This window comes from Notolepis coatsorum, assembly GCF_963971535.1.
Source record: "Notolepis coatsorum genome assembly, chromosome: 1".
Classification (NCBI taxonomy): domain Eukaryota; kingdom Metazoa; phylum Chordata; class Actinopteri; order Aulopiformes; family Paralepididae; genus Notolepis; species Notolepis coatsorum.
In genome coordinates, this window is record NC_140165.1 from 53,549,298 (window position 1) to 53,563,106 (window position 13,809).

Here is a 13,809-nt window from a genome sequence, read left to right on the forward strand (position 1 = left end):
CCGGGCACTCGCTATCGTTAGAGAGACTCCGTATTGACACAGTGAACATCGATCGGTGCAAATAACTCGAAAGAACAACATGATTTGGACGTATATACTATTATACAACCTGGAAATGGATCGGGCATTTCTCCATCCCATAATAGAAAATATTCTGTTCCACGCTCATCTGCCAGCGGCGCGAGGAAGCCACGGTAAGATTCAGCGTTATATTCTAACGTCTTCTATACTAACTGATCTGATGAACATATGACCCACACTAGATGAATCATCTAACGCTGCCCACGGAATTATAAACGATCCCCCACCCATCCGGTCATCATCAGATGATGCGTAGAAACTTCTAGAACCACGTCCAGTTGAAATCTTTTATCTCGCACAGATTCCTACCAAACTGTATTTGATCATCAATATAATGCATTTAGGGCTATAAATCACGTTCTGAAGAAAGCTGCAGAAAACGATAAAAACATACTTATACTTTAGACCATATTTTAGTATGAATATGTGAATGAAAAAGTTTAACGTTGCTACACCCTGAACAATACATATAGGACATTGAATGGGCCATAATAATGGCAATTTAGCAATAGAATTTAAAAAGTTATAGCCCTGCAAAGAAGGGGAACTTCTCCATAGACAAATAGAGCTGGCGAGGGATGGTAAATTATGAATTTAACCCATGGCGATTAAAGTGTTAAAGAAAGTTGATTTAATAAAAGAAAAAGACTAATTTAATCAGATTAATCACATTATTCAAATTGAGGATTTAGTTAAAAAAAATATAATTTTTTTTTTTTTTATGATTTTCTTTTTTTATATAGACATTCGAAGCTTCGTTCGAATACTTCAATCGAAGCTTCGAATGTTAAAAAATGACATTCGGTACAGCCCTACTAGTGACACTCCCCTTGTTTCTCTTTTACTAAGACCACACCTTAAGACCTCCTAGTGACACTCCCCTTGTTTCTCTTTTACTAAGACCACCTCCGTGTTCTCGTCTCTCTCCCTGCAGGTGTGACCCACGCCTCGGTGTGGGCCGCCTGCATCTCCTACCTGAGCGCGGCGGTGCCCTCGGCCCTCAGGACCTCGGCGCAGGGCATTCTGCAGGGGCTCCACCTGGGGCTGGGCCGGGGCTGCGGCGCCATGGTGGGCGGAGTGTTCGTCAACTACTATGGTACGGATTGTGCACACATGTAACGGAGGTACCGCGAGTATATCCACAGTCACGATGGACTTCAAAGTGTTGTGAAGTGACTGTGGCACGTAGCGGTACTGCAAGTAAACTCACTCCCCCTTAAAAGGCATCCAGACACATTACCAAGAAGTGAATTCACCTCTTGGTATAGTGGTCTGCGATGTCGCCCGCGGTGCGGGAGACCGGGGTTCGACTCCCACTCAGAGCATGTCAAATAAGACCGGTTTCACACACACACACACACACACACATATACCATTACACACACATATACATATACACACATACACACACACACACATACACATACACATACATTACACACACACACACACACACACACACATACACACACACACACATACTCTGGTGTTTAATTTTCTGTGAATATTGCTTGTATTATGTACTGTTTACATTTTGTACAATCGTCGTTTCTGTAAATGAGGGAAACCTCAGAAGCTTACGATTTTAAATATAGGTTCAAATGAAAAATGAAATACATACACATATGCACACACATACACACCTCTATGCAGAAACCTGTCACTGCTGACATTAGATATGACATTCAACGACATCAGTCTGAAAGCTTAACCCTGGGACCTGTTTGTCTGAAAGATTCATCATAATAACGTCTGTATTTTAGTTTGTTCTTGCAAACGGATTGATATTATTTGTAGACTTGACCTGTGACCCGTCTGTTCTGCAGGAGCGGCAGAGACGTTCAGAGGGGTCGGCATGGCCTCCCTCGTCATCCTCCTCCTCTTTTCCTTCATCCAGTTTCTTCATCCAGACGACGAGGGTGAGACTACAGGACCCCCGGCTCCCAACACTTCTAACTTCCTGTTTCTAAAGCCCCAATATGGGATTCATTTCACTGTATGAATTAGGGGTGTAAAGGTACACGTATCCGTACCGAACCGTTTCAGTGTGTACCGTACCGAACGGCTGTGTAGTGTACCGAACGAATACGACCGCCCACCGGGGGCTGTTTTTTTCACAATCTAATATAATTATTAGGGATGTCCCGACCGCGTTTTTTTGCTCCTGATCCGATCCCGATCATGTGATTTTGAGTATCTGCCGATACCGATTTTTCCCGATCTGATCTTTCACATTAGTAACCAATTTGATGCATTTTTGTCAGAAACTGGCGAAGCGAGACAAAGCCCCTCCGTTCACATCCCCAGCAGCAGTAGCAACAACAACAAAAACAACAACAACCATTCGTAAATCATGACCACGTCAACATCATGAAAGATTCACTGCGAGGGCTCTTTTAGCTAACGCTAGCTAGGCACGTAGCTATACATTACAGTAGCATCACTTCACTGTCTGCCGATGCTAGCGTTGGATACCAAGCAAGCTAGCATAGGTAACGCTAACGCTAGGCAGCTAATGGTTAGCTAACGCTAACGCTAGGCAGCCGCTAACGCTAGGCAGCTAATGGTTAGCTAACGCTACCGCTAGGCAGCTAATGGTTAGCTAACGCTAACGCTAGCTGCAAGGTAGCTCATATATTGACGCTAGCATATAGCCCCAGTCGAGCGCGGCGGCTCGCATTACATTCATCATACGAGAAATATTCAAAGTTTCAATCTGTTTGCGCATTTAGTATACATTCACAGTGTTTGACTTACGTAATGATTTGCTCTATTTTGGTGTGAAACGCAGACGAATAATCCTCACAAAGCGAATGTTATCCAATATCCAGGTGAACTTTCTTCATTCAAACGAGGCATTCAAAACAGCTGTTTGGCACCAGCTGCATCCCCCCTTCCTCTAGTCACATGTTTACTTGCGGAAGCAACACGTTGTGGCATACGTCACTGTCGTGCGACGGTGTAAATCAAAGGAAATGCGTTTCTTTTGGCAAATTATTCTGCTCTGTGTGACAATAAATAAATGAATGATGATATGTAATTTAAAACCAAAACTAAGGCCTCAGTATGAGTTTAAGATGTGAACATGGTCATGTTTGTTGAATAAAATAAAACCTTTATTTTTATTCTTTTACTCTAAAAAAAATAAATAAAAAAAATGATCCCGATCCTCTGAAAATTACGTGATCGGCCCCAATCACGTGATCGGGACATCCCTAATAATTATTATTATTTTTTAATTCTTTTACAAGTCGATTATTAATTTCAATATAGAATATTCGTTGACAGCCCTACAAGTACAATTAGTTACTGCACACTACATCACCCCTGAGTGGAACATGGAAAGCCAAACTTTCCCCCCACTGTACCGAAAACCCGTACCGAACCGTGACTTCAAAACCGAGGTACGTACCGTACCGTGGTTTTTGTGTACCATTACACCCCTAGTATGAATGTATTATAGCGGTCTGCCCCTGTGTCTGATGTCGTTCGTAATCTACCACACAATGTACATCGTCAAACACAACACACTGGGTAGTGTAGTTTTTCTAAATTCCAAAGCCCATCGAACGCCCTGTCTCCTCATAGGACTACAAACAAAATGGTGGCACGCATTTCCTAACATCAATATTCGCCTGTTTCTGACTAGATTTCTAAAACTCATATTTCACTAATAACACTTTAAACTATTGGTAAACAAACGTATTGCTGAAAATATACACTTTGACTGCTGTTTTGACAGGGTTAGGGTCTTTACTCTTGGCTACATTTGAAAAAGAAAACACAACATTAATTCATACAGTCTGTAGAGATGGATTTATGGCGTGATGTAATTTGGTAGCCAACATTAGCGCTAGGATTAGCTACCCTTTCTCTTTTTAACTATTATTGATATCGGATATCGGCCCCGATATGACTAAAATAGCTGGATCGGGTATCATTTATTTTCTTTTTTTAGATAGAATTTTTTTTAATAATTTTTTTTAATGTAATTATAATAATAAATAACAATTCAGTACATTTATATCTTGTGTTAATTTTAGGGATGTCCGATATTATCGGCCTACCGATATTGGCATTCATATGTAATATCGGAAATGATCGGTATCGGTTTAGAAAAAAAAACTTAAAATTCTATTTTATTTATTTAACCTTTATTTACCCAGGCAAGCAAGTAAGAACAAATTCTTAATGTATTTATTGTCAAAAGTATGCATAATGTTGTGTTCATTCCATGACAAGAGATATGTAATGTTAATTACCTGAAATTCTAAAAAAAATTGGGGGGGAAACCCTGCATATATCGGTATCAGTTGATATCGGTATCGGAAATGAAAAAATGCAGGTCTATATTTCTACATACACTAACATAGCGTGTAGAATACATCAAAAATTCTATTTCAACAACTAACTAGTCGTTGCATCATCCTCTTATCGATCAGCTTGAAAATAAAAACATAACTTCCATCCATGAGCTATGACTGATCTGGATTTGGCTGGATTCGATCGTCATTGCAGTTTTAACGTAGGCAGCGGTGCCAGGGAGACACAGACAGGTCCGCGCGAGTGTTTCGAATGGGGAAACCGAAGAAAAAAAAGAAAGAGAAAAGGATAAAAACCTAAGAAACCTCAGGTTTTGGTGCTCAACGGTCGGATTGGAAACCCGAGAAATGTCAGGTTTGGCGCAGAAAGAGTTAAGATCTGCACTGGGTCGTACCGAGATGAGGGATTAACGCCTCCCTCCCGGGCCTACATCCTGACTTGTGCTTTCCCTGCAGAGGACAAGATGCTGGCGGAGAACATCCCCGTGCCCTCCAGCCCCGTGCCCATCGCCACCATCGACCTGGTGCAGCAGAACCCGCTGGCGACCCCCCCTCGCCCCCCGGCCAGCCTGCCGGCCAAGAAGACCAAGCACCAGGAGGAGCAGGAGGACGTCAGCCGGCCGGCCTGGGTGCTCTCCGGCTCGCCCTGGGTGACCATCGCCTTCGCCGTGTACCAGATCAGGGAGATGGTCGCCATGACCAAGAGCAACGCGCCCACGGAGATGCAGCCACTGCAGGTGTGTGTGTGTGTGTGTGTGTGTGTGTGTGTGTGTGTGTGTGTGTGTGTGTGTGTGTGTGTGTGTGTGTGTGTGTGTGTGTGTGTGTGTGTGTGTGTGTGTGTGTGTGTGTGTGTGTGTGTGTGTGTGTGTGTGTGTGTGTGTGTGTGTGTGTGTGTGTGTGTGTGTGTGTGTGTGTGTGTGTGTGTGTGAGATGAGCAGGTTGCTGAGGGTGTGATGAGCAGGTTGCTGAGGGTGAACAGGTTTCTTATTTACAATGTCGATCTGGTCCAAGAGGCCCCAACAGGAGTACATATATACATTATATATATATATATATACACGCCAATAACGAAATAAAAACACAGTTAAGAATCATATACATAAGCAAATAAACACACACAGCCTATGTACAAAAGAAATAAAACGTGTGTGTGTGTGTCTAGGTGTGAGTATGAATGAGTGCTTGTATGTTGTGTGTGAGAGGGTGTATGCAAGTGTGTATCAGCAAGAGCGGAAGGGATCTACAAAGAGCGTGTTGAGGATTTTTCTTGAAGGCAGTCGGTGAAGTAAGAGCTGTAAGTTTAAGGGTGTCTTGAAAAGCGTTCCAGTCATAAGCTGCTGCAAAGTGAAAGGTGTTTCAGCCGAAGGTGGTCTTGGATCTTGGGATGTTTTAGTTTGATGAGTTCGCTTGATCTTGTGCCGTAAGTGAGAAAGGTGGAGCAGGGAGATAAGATAAGGTAGGTGTGTGTGTGTGCGTGTGCGTGTGCATGTGATGTGATGTGATGTGATGAGCAGGTTACTGAGGGTGTGTGATGAAGTGAATAAAAAGTTTAAAAGAAAAATCAAATAAATAATTTAAAAGAAATTTTTCCGATTAATCGTGCAGCCTTAGTGTGTGTGTCTAGGCTTGAAGAGCGCTGTACGGCCCAGGGCGTGTTTTAGCTCAGCATGTGCATTCAGAGTTCCTACAGTCATCTGAAGACCCAGCCCCACCTCGCTTAGAATAATATGTCAATAAAGTACTAATCGACCACAGGAAAAAGGTACATATTGTACGTTATGTTATAGCAGTAAGTCATATATTTATGTACATTTACGACAATGTGTATGTATTACAAATAAGTACATACCGGTATATTGAATATTCAAAAATCGTTTAACTTTTGAGTGAACCCCGGGGCGCTCGCATGGGAGGCAAGTAACTCTAAACCTAACCTCAACCCTAACATCATATCCTAACCATAACCGTTAAAGCCAACGTTAAAACTAACCTTAACCATAATCATTGCTGTGTTTGTATCAGAGCACTTGCCCCTGAGGACACAATCATTGTTGGTTCGACTCTAGATTGCGGTATTTGCTTTGGAGTTTTGCCAACAAAAAGTAAATATATGACTTATACAATGTGTAAATACATTACATAACGTACCTTTTTTCCTGTGGTCGATTACAACTTTTAAGGTTTTCTGATGAGACCATGTTGCCACGGATTTTTAAGATTGTATTTTCCAGGACTGGAAATGTATTATTATTTTTAATTTGTTTACGATAACATGTCCAAAATGTTTTGGAAATGTACGTTTGGTCAAAAATACTTTTTTTCAAACGCCCAATTTCTTTTTGGAATTATAACTATAGGAATAATTATAACCGTAATACCACATTTTCTCATTACCCGAGTCTCAAGTGGTCGGGTAATGCCAGCCAAAACCAAAACTTTAGCTTAAAACATTTTTTGTTGAACATTGCTCTTTATGTCATGGAGTAGTCATGGAAACTATTTATACAGTGGCTCCGGAGGTAGAGTGGGCGTCTGGTAATCGGAAGGTTCCCGGTTCAATTCCGACTCCTCCCAGGAGCGTGTCGAAGTGTCCTTGAGCAAGACACTTAACCCCTAACTGCTCCCGATGAGCAGGTCGGCACCTCGCATGGTTGCCTCCGCCGTCGCTGTGTGAGTGAACGGGTGAATGTGAGGCATGAGTTGTAACGCTCTTTGGATAAAAGCTCTATATAAATGCAGTCCAGACTATATAAAGTCTCCTGTATTATGTACATTATTGCATCTACATTAAAGGAAAACTCCAACATTTTTGGAAATTAGCTTATTTGCCATCTACCCTGGAGTTAGACAAGAAGATACATACCTTTTTCTTCTCTGTGCATGCAGTAGGAGTAGGAAGACGTTGGGAACTAGGCTAATGGAGGAACCTACTTCCAGTGACTGATGCTAAGCTAGGCTAACGGTGCACGTCTTCCTACTCCTACTGCATGCACAGAGAAGAAAAAAGGTATGTATCTTCTTGTCTAACTCCAGGGTAGATGGCAAATAAGCTAATTTCCCAAAATGTTGGCGTTTTCCTTTAAGTCATTTAGCGGACGCTTTTATCCAAAGTGACTTACAAAATTATATACACAGTATATTTGTAGTACCGGTCTTAGTAGTGGTATATGTATATTAGGGCTGCACGATTCTTGCTCAAATGTGAATCACGATTTTTCTCTCTAAGAATTGAGATCACAATTCTCTCACACGATTCTTATTTTTTCAATAAAATCATTTATTGCATTCTTTCTTAAACAGACAACATAACATATATGAAAGTGCTTGACTTAAACTTAAAAGTATCTTGTAACATACAAAAAATAACTCAAGTCAGAATCGTCATAATTTAAAAATGTTAAGTAAAAAGTTAAAAAAACAAAGTTTAGAAATGAGAAATGAAATGAATCGAGATCGCGATTTTTCTTTGATTAAGCGTGCATCCCTAATGTATGTGTGTGCATCCCTAATGTATATGTATGTGTATTCCACCATTAATCTGCTTCTGGCACAAGTTGTAGACTAAAGGTGGAGATATTTTTATTAAGAAGAAACTAATCTAGAACAAAGAGGCTACATCAAGCTCACAGCTGCTTGACTTGTTGGTGAAGAACTAACGTTCCTCACGGTCTGTGTTTTCACGCAAAGAAGTTTGGTTTCCTCTGGGCTGTTTTGTTGTAAATGTTACTCCCCCTCGGTTTGACTATCGCTAACTGTTTTCCTTGTTGTTGTTGTTTTTTTTTTTTTTATCTTCCTTTTTAAATCCAATGCTTCCTCGCGCTAAAGAAAGGTGAGACGCTTGTTTGTTTAGCTTCCCCCCCCCCCCCCCCCCCATCAGACGTGTGGTTAATGGAAAAGTACTCTGGGTGGTGAACTAACTGGTGCATGCGGTAATCTAATGAGTCATTTCACTGTGTGTGTTTGTGTACACGCACGTCTTTTGTGAAGTCCCATGCCCCGTGTCCTTGAGTACTGCGTGCCGTGCATGCTTGCTTATTATCTCTTTAAGGCTGTGATCACATTGGATGCCATGGTGTAGATAGAGCATCGAAAGTGCACAGGGCACAAGGAGCGATGCCACTGGTTATTTTGTTTATTTAAACGGGTCCCCATTAGCTGACGCCTTAGCGGCAGCTAGTCTTCCTGGGGTCCAACAACATACATATACACAAGATAACATACACCTATAGAACATAAGAAAAAGCATATATCACAAAGAAAATGTATCATAGAATAGAGTAAAACAAAAAAAATAAATGTAAAACAGGAGATGAAAAAAAAAGAGATAAAATCCAGTTATACCAAAATAAAACAATTCAGCTGTGCTGAAGACAACATTTTATTGTGTGTGTGTGAGTGTAAATAGTGTTTTAAAACAAGCCTTTTCTTTGATGTTCCGAACATCGCTGGGAAGACAGTTCCAGCATACTATCGCCCTATAAAATACCGCCCTTTTCATAAAATTAGACTTAGGTAGAGGTAAATTAATCAATCCACCTCTTGCCCCTCTGGTGGAATGTGTGTGAGTACTTGCACCGTTGCTACCTCAGCTAACGTTACATAACTCGCGTACATTACTGCCATTCGTTAGCATTGATAGCTAAAGCTAGCGAACGTTGGCTACTATCTATTGATACATTTTCAACATTTCTCTTCAGCCGCCTCACATGTGTAATGCCTCCCCTCGGTTGATTTGACTGGTCCGTGTGTCGACATGAAGGTGACTTTGGCTCCACAGCTAAAGATGAAAATTGTTCAACTGAGAGCGCTCCGGAAAAGCGCCACTTCAAAAACGCGTAGGAGACAAACAACACCATTGAAAACTATAGAAGAAAATCCAAAATCCAATGTGATCACACAGCCTAAGAGTGCGTTGGAATCTTTGTGTTATTTAACCCTTTCACTGCCACACAACAGCAGGTTAACACTTTCACTGCGACGATACAGAAGGTTAACCCTTTACTATCACACTACCGACGGTAACCGTCGGTAGTGTGATAGTAAAGGGTTAACCTTCTGTAGTGTGGCAGTGAAAGGGTTAAGCACATGTCGTCATAGAGCCATAGAGTGCTATGTAACCCTCTCTCGCCGTTCCCAGGTGCCTAACGAGCGAACTCCGGCCCAATACCAGGCGGTGGCCACGTCACGCGGCGGCGCAGACGGCAGTGCGGAGCGGCAGGAGTCTGCCACGTGCGACCAAGAGACACCCGCGGGGCTCCAGCCCGCAGAACCACGGGACCGGCAATCTGTAAAGCAAGCAGGGCCCGGGGAGAACCCGGCCTTCATACCAGAACACACAGACGGACTTTAGTTTTTTTTTTTTTTTTTTTTTTACCAACCTTTTTAAGAATACATATTTAAATCAGTGACATTATTATTAATACTGTAGTTTACTCTGACCAAGTGATACAGTTCAGTATGTTCATTTGACAATTTCTTTTTTATTTGTCTTTTTTTTTTTTATTATTATTTATGACGAGAAGGTTAAAACTGAATTTTCACACAAACGTGAGGCGGTTGTTGCCACTTGACCGTTCGCTCAGTTGATCCATCTCACTATGAAACGTTACTATGTGAACAGGATATTCTGCTGACCGCCACGCCTTGATCATTGACGACAACATTGTATCCTTTATTTAACCATAATCCAATATGGTAAAGAAAGAAATAGTTGCAGCCACAAGCCACTGTTTTGCTTGCAAATGTATATAAGCCTAAAGTAAAAACCCAATTTTAAGTTTTTAACCAATTAAATAATGTTTTGCTATTTATTCAATATGGAGTTTAAAAGACAATTGTTCATAAAGATTGAAACCTAGATATTTGTAAGATGACACCACCTCTATCAGCCTCTACAGTAGCTGTATTGAAATTACCTTTTGTAAATTATAACTTTTTTAAATTGTATTTGTTGTGATTTGAAAACACAACAACATCTTGTAATGGCGAAAACCTGCAAGATCCCCATTCATTTTGACCAGTGCGGTGCCTATTCAAAATGTGCCCGTTCAGAATGGCTGCTTGCGGCTTTCTGGAGAACCGCTCGTCCAGTCGACGCCACGCCCCGCTCGACACGGCACTTCCCCCGGTCCTCCGCAATCAACCTGCCACGTGTGACGTCGATGACGGGACGAGCGGTTGTCGAGAGAAGGACAGACGGACAAAGACTGTTAGATTGGCTAACCCCACCCACCTCTCCTCCTAACCCCACCCCCCTCTCCCTGTGAGATTCTCTGTTTGTGTAGTAACTTCAGTTGAAACGGGGCAACTGACTCCTACATGCCCCCTTTTCTTGATCCTCCAATTGCCCCGATTTGCTATTGGTCCATTCCAGATGATGATGACACACCGGGGCGGTTCAGTGGCGTCACACGACGGTTAGAAACATCGCTTTCTCTTCACCCCGCCCGGAGACGGATTGCGCTGTCCGGAGGTGGCGCCCTCTCCTGGTGCCAAAACTGAACGCCGCGAGAGCGTCGGGCCTCCGTGACCCATCCTCCTCATGTCAAAGGTCAATCTGATATATGACGATCAAACGTCCCGTTGCTATTAAAGTGAAGTTCCGGTTCATACAGTGGTCTCGTGCTGCAGAAGGATGAACGACGCCGTGTTTCATCTCGTGTCTTTCTACTAAGGCTGAGACCACTTATCGATTTATCGATAACTGCGTGAAATCGATAAGTCGTGTCACTTATCGATTTTTTTGCATGTGTAAAACAAATTTATATAAAAAAGGTTAAAATACTTTTCTCTTAAAAAAGAAAAAATAACTATTATTTAACGTTAGTTCGTGTGTGTCTTGGGCCAACTACAGCATCGCAAAAACTACAGTGAATGCACGTGACACACACACACGAACTAACGTTATATCTATTAAAAAATGTTAACCTCTTAACAAGCGGGCAGAAAAGTGGCAATTTAGTTTTTGAGTACTGCATACTTTTTTTGCAAACCAGAATACTATACTTTATACTTATAGCACATGCATAAGCCTGCGGTCTCTTTTGAAAGATAACATTCTGGAGTTTTTGATACAATAAAGTATCACTTTTAGTGCTAATGAAATAGAGTAACATAGGTCTGAACTTGAGTTGTAGAAAAAACTTGTTACTCACGTTTTTCTGTAATAGTTGCAATATCCAAATCTATTTCCACGCAAAAAATGGTATGGCTGAGAAAACCAATAGACCTGGGTCCATAGCCTGAAGTATTGTGTAGTACTTGTCCAAATTTAATTAAAATCCGTTCAGAAATGAGTGATTTAGAAGCGGTTTTGGTAAAAAGTGAGAAGAAAAAAAGGCTGCAGAAAACGATTTTCTCATAGACTTCAATGCATTCGACGGAGAATTCTCTTACTATTTTCACTTGTGACATTTCACCTAGATCCCTGATTCACTCATTCCCATGTGGGATACCATTGGAAAGCCACACTCATTCCTTACGACCCTGTCCAATAATTCTCGAGATCGCCAAATGATTGACGGAGGTAGAGGCTCGAGAGTCGAGAGTGGTATTTGAAAAAATAGGGCTTTAATTCTATCTATATATTATTGTATTAAAAAATATGCATCCCCGAGCCGCTAGAGGTCGCCAAAGTGGGCAAATCATCCTCAAGAGGGCCCACATGTGGGCCGTTGCGTGGTAAAAGTATTAACAATTTTTTTTTTTACACATGCAAAATAATAACAAAATCGATATTTATCGATTCTTCCAAATGGCATATCGTCTTCAGCCTTACTTTCTACCACTGGGGGTAGTTTCTACCAACATTGTGTTGTGTGTCAATTGCAAACGGCTGACGTAGGGCTGGGCGATATAACGATAACGATAAATATCGCGATATATTTTAATAATCGATATCGAATATCGAAATAAAAAAAAAATCGAAAAATCGTTTTTTTTTTTTTTTTACCTGCAACAGGGCAGTTTTAAAACCAGAGACAGTGGACAGACTTGTCTTTCTTGCCTGCAACTTAAAGTAATGGCTTTGCTTGTCCAAATGACAATACTGACCAAATTCAGATTTCTTTTTCTCTTGTCCATTTATTTTGTTTGCTTTCTAATTTAAAATACATTTTGAAACCGTCTGTACACAGTAGGCTATGTGTGCTAGCAGAACTAGACTCCAGTCACGAGTCACAGTGCACATGTTTGTCCACCAAAAAAGCGCCAAAAGATAGAAAATAAACTAGCAGAGCCAGAACTGTTCAACTCCTCTGGAGCCACAGCCAGCAGAGAAGCCGGTTTACTTTAGCTTTTAAACCAGCTGCAGCCTGAGAACTGGAGTGTGAGGGGATGTAACACTAAAGATGGCAGCAATGACAAAGAATTGCTGCAAAATAAACATACATCTGTTGTTAAAAAAAAAAAAAAAAAACATATTTTTTTTATACTTATAACAATTCGATAATTATCGATATCGAGAAATAAAATAAAATTATCATATCGTTATCGCGATATGATTTTTTTCCATATCGCCCAGCCCTAGGCTGACGTGCCCTGAGGTTTCCAGAGCTGCTGTAGATACTGTAGGAGTCAGAATGGCGCTGTAGATTCTGTAGGAGTCAGAATGGTGCTGTAGATTCCGTAGGAGTCAGAATGGCATGGCTCAAAACCTCACTCGTCCTCACATTAAAGTGAGCATTTCAATCTTTAGACAACTGTACTTCGAATGGCTCGAATTTAAACTGAATCCCCCCCCCCTTCCCATCCCTGCGTCTGAGGCTAATGAATCAAACGCACCTCCACTGTTCCTTTTGGACACTGTGTGACTATGGATGAGCATAAGGAGCTGTTTGTTATAAACCCCTGGGACCCCTTCTTTGAGGTGTGTACGGTCTGAGTTTCGGCCACTGGTTGGCGAAGGAGAGTTCTAGAACTTTTAATTCACCCCAAAGGGTTAAAGGATGAAGGAAGTGCCTCTTTTAAATATGCCTCTTAACTGTTAAGTGGATGGATGTCAATCCTATTTCAAAGGTTTTGTAAGGCAAGCCTTATTCCGATATGCAGAGAGTAGCCTGTGTTTTGTGATAATTTAATAAGCTTTACTAGTGCAGGGCAGCTAACAGCATTGGCTCAAAGGGCGTGTGTCTCTGGGAGGAGGGGGGCGTCATTAGGGGTGGGAATCGCCAGAGACCTCACGATACGATACTATCGCGATACTTGCGTCACGATACGATAGTATCGCGATACTAAATATATCGCGATACGCTGAGTATTGCAAACAAAATAAAAAATTTGATCAAATTTAATTTATTACCTTTTTTCAACTGCAAAGTAAAACTTTGTCAACGTGTTTTATCTAATAAAATAAAGTTCAGTCTGTTCATCTCACTTCAATAATTTTTATTGCAGAACATGGTATTTT

General features: G+C 41.3%; 1 protein-coding gene across 1 annotated transcript in view; it reads left to right on the forward strand.

Moving 5' to 3' along the window:
- mfsd6a (major facilitator superfamily domain containing 6a) overlaps nucleotides 1–10,647 on the forward strand; it is a gene marked incomplete at its 3' end in the record, with an annotated part of 30,943 nt that extends 20,296 nt beyond the window's left edge. Inside the window, exons 4-8 of the mRNA XM_084319810.1 lie at nucleotides 1,016–1,177; nucleotides 1,908–2,000; nucleotides 4,860–5,140; nucleotides 9,541–9,683; nucleotides 10,455–10,647. Of these exons, the coding sequence (XP_084175936.1) occupies nucleotides 1,016–1,177; nucleotides 1,908–2,000; nucleotides 4,860–5,140; nucleotides 9,541–9,683; nucleotides 10,455–10,647 (872 nt within the window). The remainder of the gene's footprint in view (nucleotides 1–1,015; nucleotides 1,178–1,907; nucleotides 2,001–4,859; nucleotides 5,141–9,540; nucleotides 9,684–10,454) is intronic.
- Between the last annotated feature and the right edge of the window lie 3,162 nt (nucleotides 10,648–13,809).